Raw genomic sequence first — 19,640 nt, 5'->3', positions numbered from 1 at the left:
CTTTCACAGGGCTCTCAAGGCTGGGCTGATGACTTCATCAGGGTGGAGTGCTGGTTCTGTGTACAGGGTTTTGTCAACCATGAGTATTGGGGCTTCCTTTAACATCCACCAGAATCCTGGACTCACAGGCTAGAGGTTGGACTTCCAGGGCCTGTGTCCTGAACAGACACATAACCCAGAATTCAGAAATCCTTTTAAGTGAATTTACACATCCTTTAGCAACACAGCATCGATTGTGCCTGTGGACATAGTCACCCACATGTGCAAGATCATTAGTCACTCTACAGGTCTTGCTGAGTTTCTTGTGGACTTACAGACCCCATCCTGGAACCAGGTGCCAGGAAGAGGAGGAAATGGGCGTGTGCCAATCCTGTTGCCTGAAAACCCACTATGTCAGACCATACTGTAGCTGCTGAGACAGTTGCTCACAGAACAGACACAATTCCTGCCCTCGCAGGTTTGAGAATATTTGAATGCTGGTTACCTCAGTAGCCCATTGTGTGCCAAGCTTGCATTCACAGTGAGCAGCCTCTTAATGCTTCAGGAAAGGTCTGGACTCCGATTTCCTGACAGCTTCCCAAGTTATCTGAGCAACTCTGAGGGGCAGCTGAGCTGAAACCCCTGTTCCTGTCCTTGTAGGAGGCACGGAGGGGAGGGAAGTATCTTGCCCTAGGCTCCTCCACTTGCAAGAGGCAGGATCAAGTGAGACCACGGGTGGTTTATGGGAGAATGACAGCAACACTCACCCCCTTCCCCAGTGTGCAAGCTTGGTGCACAGTGCCCACTCATGGTAGGCCTTTGTGAGCATGGCCATGGGCTCTGGGAGGAGGGCCTGTGGTCCCTCTGCCACTCCTAGCCAGTGTGGCACTAGGAGAAGATTCCTGTTCTTCTGGTTCTAGGGAGGAGGGGAGCCTCACCCCCTCTTCTGAGTCCATAGAATCACATCAGGACTGGACTCTTGTTTTGTCTTTTGCTTGTTGGGTCATCCTGGGAACATCCAGTACCCGGGCCTTCTAGAGACAGGCTATAAGTAGAGCCATAGGGCCCTGGCCACTGTTCTGTGACTACCTGTAGCCCTAGCTTGGGGTGGGACAACCCAGGGACCTTTGGGGGCACAAAAGGTTTGAAGTGCATCTTGTGAAGGAGGACGTGGGGGGTGTGGTGAAAGGAATGGTGGTGAAGGTCAGAGCCCAAGACAGAATGATCCCATGGTATAGAGACTGGTGGGACTGGTTGGGGTGGATAAGAATTGGCTTGGCCTGGGAGGTGTGAATGGGTTCCAATGGGAGGAATGCCCTGGGGCCCAGGTTAGGGTTTTGCAGAAGGAGCAGGTGAGGAGGGTGCTGATCTAGCAACTCCTCACCCCACCTTTAACCACAACTAGCAGCCACCTGCTTCTGGACCCTGCTGCTGGGCCAGAGAGTTGCAGAGAAGAAGGTTCTGGCAGGGAATAGCTGGTTGCCGCTGGCCCTAAGGAGGAATTTGTTGTCCTGAGGCCTTATTGGGCCCAGTCATTCCCAGCTCCCCTAGTGTGTGCGGGGATCTCAGGGGTCTTGTTAAAATGCAGGCTTAGATTGAGCAAGCTGTAGGGCAGCAAGATGCTACATTTCTATAAGCCCTGGAGAAGCTGCCCAGCTAGCTGCTCCTGAGCTGAGGTGGGTAGTGGTCCTGTCCCTCTTGGTAGATCCTAAGGACAGAACCACCTTTTTATCCAGGGGTTTATCCTCACTGCTTGGCACTACACCTACTTAGGTGAGCGTTCAGCAAAAAAGAGTTGAGTGACTGAATGGATAAATGCACGAGTGTAGATGAAGCACTCTTTCCCCAACATCAGGCAGCTTCATTCAGAGAACAAAGGTCAGAGCTTGTGAGGACTGTTTCTGCATTCCCTCTATGAGACTGCTTCCCCTGGCACAAGTAGGGTGGGGGTGGAGGGGCAGAGTACACTAAATACTAACCTCACACTGACCTCTGGCTGGTGAACACCTGCGACAGTAGCCTGGCGTTGTGGACGCAGGATCCTGTTATAAGTTTACAATCCCGGTCTTTTTTTTTTTTTTTTAAATTTTATTTTATTGCTTACAGTCTTACAAAGGGTATTACATATGTGTCCCTTTTTCCCCCCGCCCTTGACAACCCCCTGGCCTCCCCTACCCCCCAGTGTCTTATGTCCATTGGTTATGCTTATATGCATGCATACAAGTCCTTTACAATCCCCGTCTTACCTCCAGAAAACTTGAGGGGGTTATGTGTTTTGCCAGAGACTGCCCAAGGAGGATGCGGTAGTGAGACCATTTTCTCTGATTACAGCCTGGCCTGCGTCCAGTGATTTTTCATAGGTCATATAAAATCTCTTGATCACAATATTTTACAAAGGGGTTCCCAAGATGGGCAGGATGGGCTTATTGGATTTGCCCTGAAGTCTTGTAGCTTCCAAATAAACTCGGTGCCCAGGTGACTGTCTTGGACTGAAGCAGTATACCTGGCCATGCCACCGTCCCTCTAGCACAGCGGTTCTCAACCTGTGGGTCGCGACCCCAGGGGTCGAACGACCCTTTCACAGGGGTCGCCTAAGACCATCGGAAAACACATATATAATTACATATTGTTTTTGTGATTAATCACTATGCTTTAATTATGTTCAATTTATAACAATGAAATTGGGGGTCACCACAACATGAGGAACTGTATTAAAGGGTCACGGCATTAGGAAGGTTGAGAACCACTGCTCTAGCATGTCGGGCTAGCTAGACTCTGCTTTTGTTCCCCTGGTCTAAATGGTTCTATAATTTAAAACAATTAAAAAAAAAAAAAAAGAATGTCCATGTTAAACTCGATTCTGTATCAAAGAGGCATTCTTTTCCCTGAATTAAAAGAACTCTTTGGGAAGGAACTGAGAGACGTGAAACACCCTTGTTTTAAAGATGGAGCTTAGGAAGGTTTTTCATGTTGGAAACTAGAGGGGCTGGTGGCCCTCTGTGTTTGGAAGTGACCCAGTCTCTGTAACATACCATAGTCTCCGGGGGTGGACACCACACAGGAATTGCCCTCCAGCCTGGCAGCTCCAGGGTGAACTGGGTGCCTCCATTTTCTGAAAAACACCTGAACCCTACCTCACTTCTCAAAATGAAGGCTGCTTGTCACAAACTGGTTAGAACTGGCTGTTGCCATGGTTTTCACAAGGACGGCACAGTTAAAGGGTCACATGACCAAGGAGGGAAATGCCTTTGTCACATGACTTTTTGGTGGCCTGATTAGCATACAGGAAGTTCACTTCCTGCTGGGATGCTAAGTGATCTTTGATGGGAGGTGATGTCATCTCTTGGATGAGTTATTGATTAATGTCAGTCTAAGATGGGACCTAGGAGTGCTGTGGTCTGAGTGGCCATCTCAGAGCTGCAGCTTCCAGATGGTCTGGTTCCCTCACCCTGCCCTCTTCCCTCAGGCCAATTTCTTTCTTTCTTTCTTTCTTTTTTTTTTTTACATCTCACCCTCCGAAGAAGTGCACACCCTCACTGAGATGATAAAAAGAGATAAATCCCTGTAGATCACCCTCATCTCAGCACACACTTCCTTAGAAAGTGCCTGCAGTCTGTAACTCTAGATGTGGTTCTGCCTGGGCTGCTGCCCCGCCTGCCTGCAGCCACCTAGGGTCCAGGTTCCAGGAGAGTCAGTGAATCCTCAGCGTCAAGTCCTCTGTGAATGTGCAGCTCACACCAGGGACAGCAAAGGCGGTTTAATGGGCTATTAAGCAGCAGTTCTCTATAACTCTGCCCCTGCTTTGCTGGGGTGTAGTGGAAGGAGTGGGACAACTTCCAGCTGTTACTCAGTTAACTTTATCAAGTTTGTTCTCTGGGCAACAGTGCCACCTAGCGGACGAGTTTGGTGCTTGGTTGATTTTGCTGCTGAGGGAAAGATTTGATTCGTTCAACAAGATTTGAAGCCAGATCGGTAGGGAATGTTTACATTGTGCCCTCAGCAAATGGAGCCGCTTAGTTGGGGGCAAAGTGCCATCTCTGGGACCCTTTGATCCTGTGTATAAGGTCAGTGACACCACAGCAGAGGCTCAGATGTGCATGTATGTCTTAGGAGACTTGGGTGTGGACAGGGTTTGGGTAAGAGGGCGAGAGTAATGGCAGGGGTAGCCTTGGCACCAGACCAGTTCACCCACTGTTAGAGCACGGTGGGTAGAGGTTGCTGGAAACCGGTTTGTGAGCAGATTAGGTAGGTGAGGAGCACCCAGATTTGCAAGATAAAATGTGTTCTGTATTCTAGTCTATTTCAAAACATGTAGCCACGTTGCCACTGGGAGGTTGAAGGGGCCACATGTGGTCCAGGAAGGACCTCAGCCAGTATCCAGGGCCATGTGTTTGTTTGTTTGTTTGTTTGTTTGTTTGTTTTATATTAATCCTCACCCAAGGATATTTTTCCCATTGATATCTTTAGAGAGAGGGGAAGGGAGAAAGGCAGGGGCGGGGGCGGGGGGGCAACATTGATGTGAGAGACACATTGAATGGTTGCCTCCTGCACACCCTCTGACCGGGTCTGGGGTTCGAACCTGCAACCCAGGTATGTGTCCTTGACCAGGAATCGAACCTATGACTCTTCAGTGCACTGGCCGAGGCTCTAACCACTGACATTTATGTTTGTTTGCTTGTTTTCTTTTTTGTTAACCTGAGGATATTTTTTTCCATTGCTTTTCAGAGAGAGTGGAAAGGAGGGAGTTGGGGGGGAGAGAGAAACATGGATGTGATGTGAGAGACACATCAACTGGTTGCTCCCGCACGTGTCCCAACCAGAGGTGGGGAGCATGCCCACAACCCAGATATGTGCCCTTGACTAGGAACTGAACCTGTGACCTTTCGGTGTGCGGGCCAACACGCTAGCCCTGGCCGGAGCTGCTCAGTGGTTAACCACTGACGTTTTTAATTCAACACCTAGCCACATGGTAGAGAAAGGAGTGGTGGTGGGTGGTGTTTTCCAAAATGTCTGTGTCACCCTCAGACATATAGATGTCCTCATCCCTAGGGACACAAAGGCAGGCACCAAGAACAGTCCCAACTGGAACTGGGAGGGGTCCAGCCATAAACATGTGGGTTTGGGTACTGCATGGTGAGTACAATGAGAGAAGGCAGCCTAGATGGGTGGCAGAGAGACTATCAGGGAGGACACAAGGAGAGATGTTGCCACCAGTGGGGCAGTGTGCTTGCCATCTCCTTGCTTTGTCTGTGTTTTAATCTGGGCATCTGGAGGGTGTTCACGTGGGGTTCTGGGGACAGAGTCCAGCACAGTGTGCTCTGGTAACAACCCGCTGTCCCTGCTCCACAGTGACATGAAGTCCGAAAAGAGAGCCCCTTCGCCTGATGTGATTGTGCTCTCCGACAATGAGCAGCCCATGAGCCCGAGGGTGAATGGGCTTCCGAAAGAGGCTTTGCAGGAGACCAGCACTGAGGACCTTATGGTGAGTCTTGTCCCCCTGCTAGGGACTACTCCACTGAACAGCATCCCTGAATATAGCTGGTGACAGTGGGGCCTGTGATTCTGGGTGCTGGGCCTCCCTCTCAACCCTGTTCTCTTATGCTTACAGAAAAGCAGTCCTGAAGAACGAGAAAGGATGATTAAGCAGCTGAAAGAAGAGTTACGGTTAGAAGAAGCAAAGCTCGTTTTATTGAAAAAGTTGCGGCAGAGTCAAATACAAAAGGAAACCACCACCCAGAAGGTTTGTGCACGTCTGTATCTTCCTCAAGGACCAGTGGAAGCCATTCAGAGCTGGGGTCGGAAAGGCTGGTCATGGGGGACGAGTTTCCTCGGGTATGAGGGTCTGAATAGAAACTTTAACTAAATACAAAAGGTCCCATTTTGTATTTAGCTAAAAGGATGTCAATGAGAGGATATTAGAGTCCTGCTTGGTCTAGAACAGCGGTTCTCAACCTGTGGGTCGTGACCCCTTTGGGAGTTGAATGACCCTTTCACAGGGGTCACCTAAGACCATCAGAAAACACATATATAATTACATATTGTTTTTGTGATTAAATCACTATGCTTTAATTATGTTCAATTTGTAACAATGAAAATACATCCTGCATATCAGATATTTACATTACGATTCATAACAGTAGCAAAATTACAGTTATGAAGTAGCAACGAAAATAATTTTACGGCTGGGGGTCACCACAACATGAGGAACTGTATTAAAGGGTTGCGGCATTAGGAAGGTTGAGAACCACTGGTCTAGAATGTTTCAGATCTGAATACATAAAACTCACTTCCTGTAAAAGCATCAAAGGAATAGAAAACAGATAATAGATGTATGAAGCTGCTGGAAGCACACCTCAAGCTTCAGAGCTCTGTCCTGAGTTTGTTTTTAGAAAGGCCTCCTGCCCTGCCGGTGGCTGTGCTGGCCTGGAGAGGCTGCTGTCCCAGTGCCTGAGGTTCTTTGTGGTTCTGCTATGAGCTCACCATGTGGGGCAAGTTCATGTTTTGTTGGATTTCTGGGAAGGTTTATGATTGGTTATGCAGCTGCCCTTATCATAACCATAACAGCCATCTCACTCTAGCTGGTTTGGCTCAGTGGATAGAGCATCGGCCTGTGGACTCAAGGATTCCAGGTTCGATTCTGGTCAAGGGCACCTGCATGGGTTGTGGGCTCGGTCCCCAGTAGAGGGCATGCAGGAGGCAGCCAATCAATGATTCCCTCTCATCATTGTTGTTTCTGTCTCTCTCTGCCTCTCCCTTCCTCCCTGAAATCAATAAAAATATTTTTTTTTAAATTAACCATTACTACTAAACCAGTAAAGTGATTATATGGCTGACAGAATGTGTAAAACTCATATTCCCTAAGAGAGAGGCACAAAAGAAAGACACGCATTGGTCTGATTTGGGGGCTTTTTTGAGTTCCCACCCCACTCCGTCAGCAAGTGGATGTGGCCTGACTGACGTCAGTTAATCTCCTGGTGGACAGAACCTGTCTACTGTTTCCTTGTCAGTTGTTGAAGATAAGGTAAAGTGACCCAAGTCTGTCACTGTCCCTTCCCTAGTGGAATGTTACTTAAGAATCCCAGGGTTGGGCCCAGCTGGTATGGGTCAGTCGTTGAGTATCGACCCATGAACCAGGAGGTCAGGGCTCTCGCCCAGGTTGCAGGCTCTATCCCCAGTAACGGGAATGCAAGAGGCTGCTGATCGATGATTCTCTCTCCTCATTGATGTTTCCAACTCTCCCTCTCCCTCCCTTACTCTGAAATAAATAACGTATTTTTAAAAATGTTAAAAGAATCCTAAGGTTGGTATTAACCTGTCCAGGCCCTGGGTCCTTTCTCATTGCCTGCCTTTCCTGCCCCCTGACAGGCAGAGCCACAGAGTGATAGCAGGAGTCCCAGGGGCTGGAGTGGTGCTGGAAAAGCACCCATTTTTGTATATGTCAATTCCTGTCGCAGATAGGCAGGGGTCACTTACCAGGCTGGAAGCAAAACCTTTGCAAACTTAGTGACAGTGGGGCCTGTGCTTCTGGGTGCTTCCTGTCCCTTTGGAATAGGAAGAAAATCAGTCCTCCTCCATCAGGATTATGGGGTGGGCAGGACTGATGGCTGTCTCATCTACTGAGTATCCTGCTTTCTTGCAGCCCACAGGCTCCACTGGGAGCACCGTGACCACCCCTCCCCCGCTCGTGCGGGGCACCCAGAACATTCCTTCCGGGAAGCCATCACTTCAGGTCAGTTCCTTCCTCATTAGGCTCTTGAGGAACCCTGTAAAAGGCTGCCTGTTCCTTCTGACTAGACTGGGTGAGGTTTTCCTGCTGGCGGCCCCAAAAATAAATCATGCTTAAATTCCCAAACTAAGCCACCATTGACATATAAACCAATCACACCAGCAGATGGGAGGCCCCTCCCATGACCACCCCTTTTGAGGTTGGAGAGAGAACTAAGATCCTACCTAAACATATTGGGCTCCCTTCATTCGGAGTCTCCCAATGGCAGGGGGGCCTTGACCCAGCAAGGCTCCTGGCCTCCTCTGCTCAAAGGATTCTCCCTCCCAAGCCATAGGACTGAGGTCTGGACAGGGGCCCAGCTCCCCTCAAACAAGCCTGAGCCCCCAGCTCACACCAGCAGGTGGCAGGTGGCTGTCCTGGTTGGCTGGACTCTTGCTCTGGTGGGGCCTGTGTCTTGACTGAGCCCACGTTTACAAGTCTCTTGTTGGAGTCTATGTTCCTTGTTGCTTTTATGTGTTTTCTATTACCTCCTTTTTTGGTTAATAAGTATGTGCTTTTACATAAATAGTAATAAACCTATTTGTTTAAAAAAAACACATGTTAAGATATGGGGATTGGTATCTTTTGACAGACCTCTTCGACTCGAATGCCTGGTAGTGTCATCCCTCCACCCCTGGTCCGTGGTGGGCAGCAGATGTCCTCAAAGCTGGGGCCGCAGGCAAGCTCGCAGGTCGTCATGCCCCCGCTTGTCAGGGGGGCTCAGGTGAGCAGGGGTGCACCCTTGGGACAGGAATATGGCCAGGATGCTCCAAGCAATGGTTTACCTCACATAAATAACAGTTTCCAGTTCTCAGGCTGGGGCTATGGAGCCCAGCCTTTCCCTCTACCTCCCTCCATTGTTCCTCATTGTCTTGTTCCCACCCCACCCCACAGCAAATTCACAACATCAGACAACATTCCAGCACGGGGCCGCCTCCACTCCTCCTGGCCCCCCGGGCGTCTGTGCCCAATGTGCAAATCCAGGGACAGAGGATCATCCAGCAAGGCCTTATCCGTGTTGCCAATGTCCCCAACACCAGTCTGCTCGTCAATATCCCACAGGTGAGGGCCGTGCTGTGCTGACATAGGGAGTGTGCGGTGCAGCTGCCCCCAAAAGGGCCCACAGTCCTGACGCACAGTGGAGTGGTGCAGTGTGACCTCAGAGCCAAGTGAGGCTTCGGACACCCCTTGTGGTTTGTACTTGAGCTCCTCTGGGCCTGTCAGGCATGAAGGTCACAGGCAGATGTTCTGATCTGCCACGTGACAGAGGTGGAGAGTTGCTGAGAGGCTGAGGGGTGCAGACCTGAGCTGAGACAGGAGTCTGAGGTCTTGGGAAAGGCAAGTTTGGGGGATAGATAGGGCCAGCTAAGGTGTTTGGTGGGCCTGGAGATGGCTGGGGGCACTAGAGCCTTTCCTACCCTTTCCCCCTGTAGGCACAAGCACATGAGGAGCATGTGTCTGCAAATGTCCTCATGGCACCAGTGTACCTATTCTTATTCACAAGTTTCTTCAACTCTGGACAAAGCCTCTGAGATGGGGTGGATTTGTCCCCACCCAACAGAGCCAGGAAGATGGGATGGGGGGGCCGATAGGCTAGAAGCAAAGCCTCATTGACAGATAAAATTATTGGGTATGCAGGGGCTTTTGCTGATGGGCACGTCACCTTCTCTGCCTCCATTGGCCTAATATATTCTTGCCTGCCTTCTCTAGGTCAGGATCAAGTGCATTCCTGCTACCACATAGGGATGTCCTGGCAAAACAAAAGCTTGACCTATACAAGCAGTTTATCCCATAAACCTTGATCCGGATCCCTCCCAGGTGCCAGACCCTGTTCTCAGCTCAGTGTGCAGGGAGGGTGGAAGAAAGCAGGCCAGCATCAGTGGTGCCAAGGGGCTCTGTTCCCAGTGGGGTGGGGAACCCAAGGAGGGGTTGGGGAGAACTGGCTGGTTGGTCAGTGGGGCATGGGCTAGGTCAAGATGCTGTGATGGCGTCCTCTGTATTGAGGAGTCTCTTTGATTCTGAGACCTTCTGTGGGGGTAAGGATCCTGGGAAAGCATCTGTGCTTCTTAAAACCTGTGATGTATTACAGGCAAGTTATCAGGTTGTGCATTTTCCTGGGGGTGGTGTATGCAGCTTTCCTTGAGCTTTCCAAAAGGGTCCTCTACCTTACGAAGCTAACTAAGGGCACTATCGTGATCAGTTCCACGTTTTGGGGAGAGCACTGGACAGTGTTGGGGGTGAGTGAACTGGAGCAAGGAGACGATGGAGCATTGGTCACTGGGGTTTAGACAAAGACGATAAAGTAGTGCAGGAATAGCAAGGGTTGAGGCACAGTGGGGTGGTGTGGTGTGACCTCAGGGCGAGGGATTGGTGCAGGAACTGCTCTCTACTGCAACCCTGATAAAGACATTAGTATCTCCAGATAAGCACACACAAAGATGCCCTCAGGGGAAATGCTACAGATGCCACTTGAGCCACCATTGCAGCCCTGTGAGGAAGGAGGCTGCCCAGACCTGTGCTGAGAAGAGGGTCAGGCCATAGAGCTGGGACAGTGGCCATGCTGTCCTGGGTTGGTGCTGTGGGGACATTGCAAAGGGGGTGCCCACTCTCTTGGTTATAGCGACGGGTTGCTTTATGGATATCCTCCTGGCAAAATACAGCAAATTACAGATTTTTTAAATGTGTGTGGTTTATTTGATATCAGGTAAGCCTCAAAAGTTGGTGTACAAGATTGGTCATCTCATAGGGTGAATGGTTTAATGCTACTCTGTCTGCTGCTCACAGGTATCAAGCAGCTCGGAATTAGTGCAACTAATGGTGCTGACCTGGGCTGTGGGTGCAGTGATAGGGCCTACCTCGGTGCAGGTTACCCCTAGCACTCTGACCAGGTTGTTGTTTCCCAAAAGCCATCCCCAGCCTCACTGAAAGGAACGACAGTCACCTCTGCTCAGGGCAACTCCACCCCCACCAGTGTGACTTCTGTGGTCACATCTGGTGATTCTCCAGCCAGCCGGCAGGCGGCCGCCAAGCTCGCACTGCGCAAACAGCTGGAGAAGACGCTGCTTGAAATCCCCCCACCCAAGCCCCCTGCCCCAGAGATGAACTTCCTGCCCAGCGCTGCCAATAATGAATTTATCTACCTGGTTGGCCTGGAGGAGGTGGTACAGAACCTGCTGGAGACGCAAGGTGAGTGGGCCCTGAGCTAGGGTTGTTTTCATCTCTTCCCACTGAAGTTTCTATAACATAGGTTTTTTTCAACGTACAGCACCTGTCTATGCACCTGTGGTATACCCAGAGCTGTCTTAAAGATTGGGTATTTTGGATGCTATGAGTAACATTCCATCATCAGTTTGTGAGGTTTAATAGCTTTTTTTTTTTTTTTTAATCTTCACCAAGGACATATTTAGATTTTAGCGAGAGAGGAAGGGAGAAAGAGAGAGAGAAACATCGATTGGTTGACTCCCATGTGCTCCCCAACTGGGGATCGAGCCTGGAACCTAGGTTTGTGCCCTGACCAGGAATAAAGCTTGCAACCTTTTAGTATACTGGACAATGCTACACCCGGCCAGGGCAGATGTTCAACAGCTTCATAAACACATTGCAGGCACCTTTCCTGTTAGGGCCTCCTGAGAGCCAGGCCCTGGTGAAGCTCAAGGGTGCTAAGGGTGGTCAGGGTGCCAAGCAGCGCACTGTGATGTTGGTGTGGGCAGTGAGGAGGAATGCCTGCCGAAGACTGACATGACAGGCTTTGCTTCCAAACAGGAAGTCAACACAGAGGTGAAACTTTCCAGAGCTTTGAGTTTTCAGAGCACTCAAGATGGGAGAGGGTACCTACACTTAAACCAGATTCACTAAATCACCCTCCTTGTAAACAATTTGGAAAATGCACCTGTGTGGTAGGAGATTTTAGGAATAAAAGAGCATAAACAGAATAGCGAGCAAAAACAATATTAAAAATGGAGGCCATGTTAACCCTTAAGGGGTCTCCACCAGCCATTGTACTGGGGGCACTTGTGGCCTGAGATGGAGCTAATAGTGACATGAATTGGGCAGCCAGCCTGAACCCTTTTCTGTGTGATCTTTTCAGATGCTTATACTGAGGGGAAGGCATAGTCATAACTTGTCCAGGGGAACAGAGGAGAGGCTGACAGGCTGGCTCCACCTGTCAGGTTACCTTGAGGGACCACAGAGAGGGGTGCAGGCTCTGACATGGCCTGGATATATGTCTGGCTCCCTTTGGTGTCTTCTTTATAATGAATAATGAATAATGGTAATATTAGCAAAAGCTGCTGCGAGCCCTGGCTGGTGTAGCTCAGTGATAGAGCTTCGGTCGGCTCACGCAGCAAAGTGTTGCTGGTTCAATTCCTGGTCAAGGCCACATACCTGAGTTGGTTTCCCTGGGCCCCAGTTGGCTGGTGTGAGAGACAACTAATCCTCTCTCTCTCTCTCTCTCTCTCTCTCTCTCTCCCCCACCTCCTCCTCTCCTCTCCTCTCCCCTCCCCTCTTCCCTCCTCTCCCCTCCCCTCCTCTCTCCATCCCTCCCTTTCACTCTCTTTAGAAATCAATGGAAAAAATACCCTTGGGTGAGGATTTTTTAAAAACCTGCTGCTGCAAGGCTAGTCTAGTATAGGAAGGACAGGCAGAAGGCCAAGTCAGGATGAGATGCATCCCTTTCCTACGCTGTGACTGGGCAAGGCCATTGGGAGAAGCCAAGCTGATGGCACCACATAATGTTTTTGAGAGTTGGTACCAAGAATTCCTGACCTACAGCATTTCCAAAGCTTCAGCCTGAAAGGCTTCCCTGAGGCTGGCCCGGTATCTGTACACAGTCGGCATCTACTGAGGCTTTGGTTTTCTGATAGCCATTGAGCCACCTGGCTTGGGGTGCTGCCCTCTTCTATCCTGCATGCTGGGTAGTTGGGGTTCTGACTGGCATCTTGTTCCTTTGATGTGAGCCCACCCGTCTGCCCTACAGCAGGCAGGATGTCAGCTGCCGTTGTACTGTCCCGGGAGCCCTACATGTGTGCACAGTGCAAGACGGACTTCACATGCCGCTGGCGGGAGGAGAAGGGCGGTGCCATCATGTGTGAGAACTGCATGGCATCCAACCAGAAGAAGGCGCTCAAGGTGGAGCACACAAGCAGGCTGAAGGCTGCCTTTGTGAAGGCACTGCAGCAGGAGCAGGAGATCGAGCAGCGTCTTCTGCAGCAGGGTGCAGCTCCTGTGCAGGCCAAAGCTGAGCCCGCCACCGCCCCACATCCCACTCTGAAGCAGGTGAGTTCTTGTCTAGGAGCCAGAGTTGTGACCTGGAGGTCTGGGAACTTGACTGGGGCCTCATCCTCCAGGAGAGATGCTGTTCCCTGGCAGGGAAGTTGTCGCTAGCACGCAAAATGTCCTGGTGTTCTGTCCACACTCGGCAAGCATCTGCCTGATTGTCAACTGCGTCTAAATTGTGTTTAATGGTGGTGTTTGGTGGTGAAAATACTAATTTGCAGTTTTTTTAGATTTTGTAGCTTTCACATTCATTGTGCCGCCGACAAGTACTTCTTGTCTATAAGGACTTTTCTGAAAGCCACATTCAGATACAAAAGAGGCGTTCTGAAGAAATGTTCTAGCTAAATTAAGGAGAGAAAGAAGTTTTTTTGGCTGCTTTTTTTAATGCTCTGCTTTCTACCCCTTATAGATCCAAAGCTTTGTGTTGGCAGTTTTTTGTATCCTTGGAAGTCATTTGTAATTCACTAATGACCACATCTTCTCAAGGTCCCTATAATAGTGGGAGGCCACACTGTCCTCGGGAAATGGCCTGTCATATGGGGACTAGGCCTCGTGTGGCCACAGCTGCTGCCCTTTGGTCACTCTAGGTCACCCAGGGCCGGCCTGTGGATGGTGCTGATCTTGATTTCAACCCCCATTTGTGTAGGTCATAAAGCCCCGGCGTAAGTTGGCGTTCCGCTCAGGAGAGGCCCGCGACTGGAGTAACGGGGCTGTGCTACAGGTCAGAACTGCAGTGCTGGGAGCCCCCTGCATTGCGCCACCAACCAGCCCTCACGCCCCAGACCGTGACCACGTCAGCTGCCTGCGTCTGTCTCTCTGTTTCTCTCTCTCCCTCTTTCCTTCCCCTGTCCCCTTGGTGTAACTTACCTGGTCTCCTGATTTTGGACTTTAGGGACCCCGTGTGGGTGGGAAGAGGTCGGCCACAGCAAGGAAAGGCTGCACTGACCACCTCACCCTCTACCTTTTCCTTTCCCACATGAGCCATTGCACCCTCTTTCCACTGCAGGCCTCCAGCCAGCTGTCCCGGGGCTCGGCCACAACACCCCGAGGTGTCCTGCACACGTTCAGCCAGTCGCCCAAACTGCAGAATGCAGCCTCAGCCACAGCTCTTGTCAGCAGGACCGGCAAACATTCCGAGAGAGCCGTTAGTTCTGGCAAGGGCAATGCCGCCTCCAACTGGAAGAAGGCACCCCTGAGTACAGGTAGGTGGGCAAGCTCCCAGTGAGCTCAAAGTAGGGACCTTGCTGTGGTTGGGCCCATCGCTTTCTTATTTTAGCAAAGACTTGCACATGGTGAGGAAATGGCACAAAGGGAAATGGCCCAGACCTGCTCCCTGAGAACAGCTGCCTCCCAATTCTTTGGCTGAATCTCTCTTGTTCACTAAATAGGATGACCTCAACAAGTGGCAGCCCTGAGTAGCCCTCGATGTCTCCACACTCTGTACCCAAACTTTTAGCCCTTCACTCAAAATGTAGGGCAGGCCCAGTTCAGGCGTCACCCCCACCATCCAGTAGACTCCTGGCAGCGCGGATGCTTATCTACCCCCTTGGCTCCTCGCCCCTGGCAAAGGGAACACCTGTTTTTACTGTTAACTTGTGCCTTTTCTGCTGTACTATATTTTGGTCACCCAGATAGTGTCTTTTATTTCCTGATCTGTGGGCCACTCTTCCCACCTTCTTCTGGCTTGGACAGATCAGGTGGTGCAAAGTACAAAATAGAACAAGAATGTAGGGGCGAGGAGGGGGACTCTGGGGTGAGGGCTGGGAGTTTAACTGAGGTGGGAGGCACCTTGCATGTTCAGCCAGTCACCCAAACTCCTGAGGAGACAACATTTTAAGAACAACCCAGGGGATGAGGAGGCGCTCAGGCAGATATTTTTTAATCTCCCTCAGTCCTGCCATCCTGGGTCATCCTATTTTTATAATTTCTTACTGATTTGCTAGCATTAAGATGAATGTTAAATATTTCTGTTGATCAAAAATGAAAAAGTGACTTTCCCTGCTGATAGCGCTCGCAGACATGGCGAACGTTCCTAAAACCTGCCGAACTTTCTGTAAGAAGTGTGGTCAGCATCAACCCCACAAAGTAACATAGTACAAGAAGGGCAAGGATTCTCTGTGTGTGCAGGGAAAGCAGCGTTATGACAGGAAGCAGAGTGACTATGGTGGGCAGACTAAGCCGATTTTCTGAAAAAAGGCTAAAACTGCAAAGAAGATTGTGCTGAGGCTTGGATGCGTTGAGCCTAACTGCAGATCTAAGAGAATGCTGGCTATTAAGAGATGCAAGCATTTTGAACTGGAAGGAGATAAGAAGAGAAAGGGTCAAGTGATCCAGTTCTAAGCTTCATATTTTGTTTTATTATATTACAATAAAATCTTGATATGTTAAAAAAAAAAAATGAAAAAGTGAGCCCAGCCGGTGTGGCTCAGTTGGTTGAGCATTGTCCCATACACAGAAAGGGTGCCAGTTCAATGTCCAGTGACAGCATGTGCCTGGGTTGTGGGCTTGACCCCCAGTGGATGTGCAGGAGGTAGCCGATCAATGTTACCCTTTCACATTGATGTTTCTCTCGCTCTCTCCCTCTCCCTTCCTCTCTTTAAAATCAATAATAAAAACATTAAAGTCAAGGCTGGGTATGGTTCAGTGGTTGAGAGTCGACTTATGAACTAGCAGGTCATGATTCTGTTCCAGATCAGGGTACATGCCCAGGTTGCCGGCTTAATCCCCAGTAGGGAGCGTGTAGGAGGCATCCAATCAATGATTCTCTCTCATAATTGATGTTTCTCTCTCTCCTCCCCCTCTCCCTCTCTGAAGTCAATAAAAAAATATTTATAAAAAAAATACTAAAAACACACAGCAAAACGGGTAAGTGAACAGTAGACACAAAGGCTGAGTGAAGGAGATGGGTGAGAGCGCTCATTTGTGGGAGTGAGCACATGCCACACCCCTGTAGGAAGAAGAAACACCATCATAGAGGAACCCTAGTTAGACCTGGGAAAGTAGGGCTGTTTGTGCAATGGAAACACAGGAGCCCACTGTACAGGCAGCTGGCCAGAGTCTCTCATAGGAAAGAAGTTTAGAAGAAGAAAGACATTCATCTGACCGTAGAAGAATTTGGACCTCCTGGAAAGCAAAGAGCATTTGTAAATACTAGGCAAAGATACTTTTGCTCAGCATGTATAAGATACATACAGCTAAGAACTCACAGGCTAGTTAGAAATTCTGTTTGTGGGAAATTTGGAAGTATATGAAATGGGAAAAGTCAAGTATGAGTATATGCATGTATACCAGTGACAGCGAACCTTTTGAGCTCGGCGTGTCAGCATTTTGAAAAACCCTAACTTAACTCTGGTGCCGTGTCACATATAGAAATTTTTTGATATTTGAAACCATAGTAAAACAAAGACTTATATTTTTGATATTTATTTTATATATTTAAATGCCATTTAACAAAGAAAAATCAACCAAAAAAATGAGTTCGCGTGTCACCTCTGACACGCGTGTCATAGGTTCGCCATCACTGATGTATACACTGTGATAGCAATCATGTGAACCCGTGTGTGCACTTAAGGGTGATGTTTGAAAGGGAATATGAAGGGATAAATAGTTGCTCTGTTCAACAGTCAGATTAGAGATAAAAGTGTCAAGGCTTAGAAGCCACATTTCCCAGGAGAGTTCTGCCAGAGCTCCAGGTTACCCTGGGTTTCTAGGTGGTGGTTTGAGAGAGACTGGGTGGGATCTAGTTGGTGGTGCTGCCTTGAATATGCAGAAAGGACGCTAGTGCATTTGACCTCAGAATCCTTGTTCCACAAAGTCTCTTAACCTCCACCAAAAATACTCTTGGGAGAGCCCTGCTGCTGTAGCTGGGGATCCAGGGCAGTCCTTAGGGCAGGCCAGCCAAAAACCTGTGTGCTGGTGTGTATGTGTATCATTTCTTCATTTTCCAATTGTAAAAGTGATACTTTGGGAATATTTAGAGAATATGAAAAAGGAAGATGATGGCAATGGCTGGTATTTTCTACTCCAGGAGAACAAATGCAGCACTTAGAGGCCTTCCTCAGTCGCCTCTTCATTCACGTGTCCTACACGCGAGTGTCCTACAAAGGGATTATGCTTTGTGTGCCAGCCACTCCGTGCACCTCTGAATGGTTTAGAGAACGTTACCCTATCCTTTTTGATGGCTGCATGGTATTCCGTCATACTAATTTCCCAGATGCCTCATTCAGTCATTTGTTATTTTTCAGTTCTAAATAGCACTGTGGTAACCACCTCAGTTAACAGAGCTCTCAAATAGCCTATGGAATATCTGTTACTGTGGCAGAGACTGGGGACATTGTAAAGGAGATTGAGTTTTTTCTTTTTCATTTTTTTGTTTCTTTTTTCTTTTTCTTTTTTTTGGTTAATCCTCACTGAGGATATTTTTCCATTGATTTTTTTTTTTTTTTTTGAGGGAGAGAGGGAGAGACAGAGAGAAACATTGATGTGAAAGAAACAAATCAATTGGTTGCCTTCTTCACGACCTCTGACCAGAATCAAACCCGGAACCCTTTGGTCTGCAGGCCGACACTCCATCCACTGAGCCAAACTAGCTGGGGCAAGTTATTTCTTAAATTCTCTTCAGTTCTGAGGCGGGATTTTGACTGCCCAGGCTTGGTTGGCCCACTCAGGTGTCCTCCTGGGAGCCTGCCCCTGACTGGAACCATCTCAGCCTGTTGCTCTGTTCTGTTGCAGGTGGGGCGCTTGCGTTTGTCAGCCCCAGCTTGACAGTGCACAAGACCTCCTCGGCTGTGGACCGCCAGCGGGAGTACCTCCTGGACATGATCCCGCCACGCTCCATCCCCCAGTCGGCCACGTGGAAATAGTGTGAGCCGGCCTTGTGGAGAACAGGCTCCCTCTTCCTTCCCACCTGGCCTGCCACCCTCTGCTCGCTGGGGAAGACATCCTGCTCCCCAAGAGAGCGAGCAAGCGAGTGTCTGCCACACTGCGGAAGCAAGAGCTCCCTTCATTCTTGGCTGCAAAGTCTTGTGGCTGGAGGGCCGCTTCACAGGTGGATGAGGATTATTATTACTGGGGGACCTTTCCCATGGGCTTTCCTCCTTTCTTTGCCTTTAGTTTGCCCAACACCAGCAGAAAATTGGACCTCGGGGGCTGTTTCTGCTCCCGTCCTCCTCTTCAGCCCCCTCAGGGCACATGGGCAGCCTGGACACTGTGACACACTCGGGCAAGACCGGAGCTCGGGGCTTCTGAAGTTGAGTGGACCGTTGTTTTGTTTTTGCTTTTTCCCCACCTTAGCCTCCCAATCTTTGACTGCCTTCCTTCACGGCAATCTCTAGGTTGACAAGTTTTTTTAATCACCTCATGATGATGGAGTTTAAAGTAAACCATGCAGACCCAGGGGTTCCTGCCGAGCATGGCCCCCATGCCCCAGAGGATGGGCCGCTGACTGACCAGCCCTCGTTTGCTCCAGCAGAAGGCCTGTACTGCTGCTCGTTCTGGAGACCCCCAACCTCCCACACTTAGCAGAAGAACAAACTGCAACCCAGACCCAGCCAGAGTGCCTGGGATCCTGAAAGCCACACTGCTGCCCTTGGAGAAGGGAGTAGAGAAATGGCAGCAACATACAGAGCCTGAGCAGGAAGTTGGAGGGGCGGGCTGTTGTGTTTTTTTTGTTGTTGTTGTGGTTTATTTTATTAAATTTTTCCTTTTCTTTTCCTACTTATTTTGATAGACAACATCCCAAGCTGCCCTGGCTTGTGCTCCTATCAGGTGTGTCAGGTGGGGAGATGCCCCTGCCCCTCACAGACTTTAGGGTTTCCGTTTGGGTCTAGTTTAGAACCTTCCCATAAAGGAGGCCGTGCTGCCAGTGTTCGCCTCCAGACTTTTTTTTTAACCTTCTTTGGAGTCTACAGAAATGTCTTACAAAGGATCAGGTCTGCTCTTAGACATGTTTCATTTCAGTTTTCCCCGCTCCTTAAAAATCAGTTCCATGAGGAAAGGCAGATGTCATGTGTGAGCTGCACACAGCACCAGCTCCAAGCACATGTGAGGGTGTCCCATGTGTGTGCACATGCATGTGTTGATGTGGAGACGGGGTACGTCGCTCCCCACTTCAGCTCCTGCCCTGGTTTTCCTGTCCATGCAGTTAGGGACTTAACTTAAAATCCTTATTTTATAGGGCTGCCTTTGAACACATTGCTTCAACATTCTAATAAAGGCTCATTTAACCCCCTCTCATGTGTGAATATCAGTGTTTAGAAAACATTTTTAACATGTGGTCGAAGACCTAGTTTTGCAAAATGTTCTAATTTTTTCTGTAGAACCCTAAATTTCTCATTGATTTTTGTTTTGAGTACATGGGCTGAAGGAGGGGAGGGGAGGGCAGGGAAATGTGGCTTTCATAACAAGATGCAGGGATTGGGGGAGAAAGGGAAATTAACATTCAGGAATGTGGGGAAAGGATGTGCTTATACACCAAAAACTCAAAGAGTGTGCAAGCATTTCTATTTCTTGTGTGTGTGTGTGTGTGTGTGTGTGTGTGTGTGTGTGTGTGTGTGTGTGTGTGTGTCTGCGCGCGCGCGCGCACACACCTGGTAAATAAATACCCGTCTTATATACTACCCTG

General features: G+C 49.4%; 1 protein-coding gene and 1 pseudogene across 9 annotated transcripts in view; both read left to right on the top strand.

The window, feature by feature from the left end:
• The window catches only part of GATAD2A (GATA zinc finger domain containing 2A), a 111,520-nt gene extending 92,273 nt beyond the window's left edge, over positions 1-19,247 (top strand). For 5 of the 9 annotated variants that reach the window (XM_059696075.1, XM_059696071.1, XM_059696073.1 and 2 more), the window contains 10 exons: positions 5,329-5,461; positions 5,588-5,719; positions 7,619-7,708; positions 8,337-8,468; positions 8,639-8,806; positions 10,651-10,930; positions 12,720-13,018; positions 13,665-13,739; positions 14,025-14,220; positions 17,750-19,247. In XM_059696075.1, coding sequence (XP_059552058.1) covers positions 5,329-5,461; positions 5,588-5,719; positions 7,619-7,708; positions 8,337-8,468; positions 8,639-8,806; positions 10,651-10,930; positions 12,720-13,018; positions 13,665-13,739; positions 14,025-14,220; positions 17,750-17,880 — 1,636 coding nt within the window. In that variant the 3' untranslated portion in view covers positions 17,881-19,247. The remainder of the gene's footprint in view (positions 1-5,328; positions 5,462-5,587; positions 5,720-7,618; positions 7,709-8,336; positions 8,469-8,638; positions 8,807-10,650; positions 10,931-12,719; positions 13,019-13,664; positions 13,740-14,024; positions 14,221-17,749) is intronic. The other 4 variants (XM_059696072.1, XM_059696077.1, XM_059696078.1 and 1 more) reach the window with 4 other exon arrangements.
• On the top strand, positions 14,268-17,394 carry LOC132234767 (large ribosomal subunit protein eL42-like; annotated as a pseudogene).
• Positions 19,248-19,640: the final 393 nt, after the last annotated feature.

This window comes from Myotis daubentonii, chromosome 5 (assembly GCF_963259705.1).
Source record: "Myotis daubentonii chromosome 5, mMyoDau2.1, whole genome shotgun sequence".
Taxonomy (NCBI): domain Eukaryota; kingdom Metazoa; phylum Chordata; class Mammalia; order Chiroptera; family Vespertilionidae; genus Myotis; species Myotis daubentonii.
The sequence above is the reverse complement of the archived record's forward strand: the minus strand, read 5'-3'. Positions and strand labels throughout refer to the sequence as shown.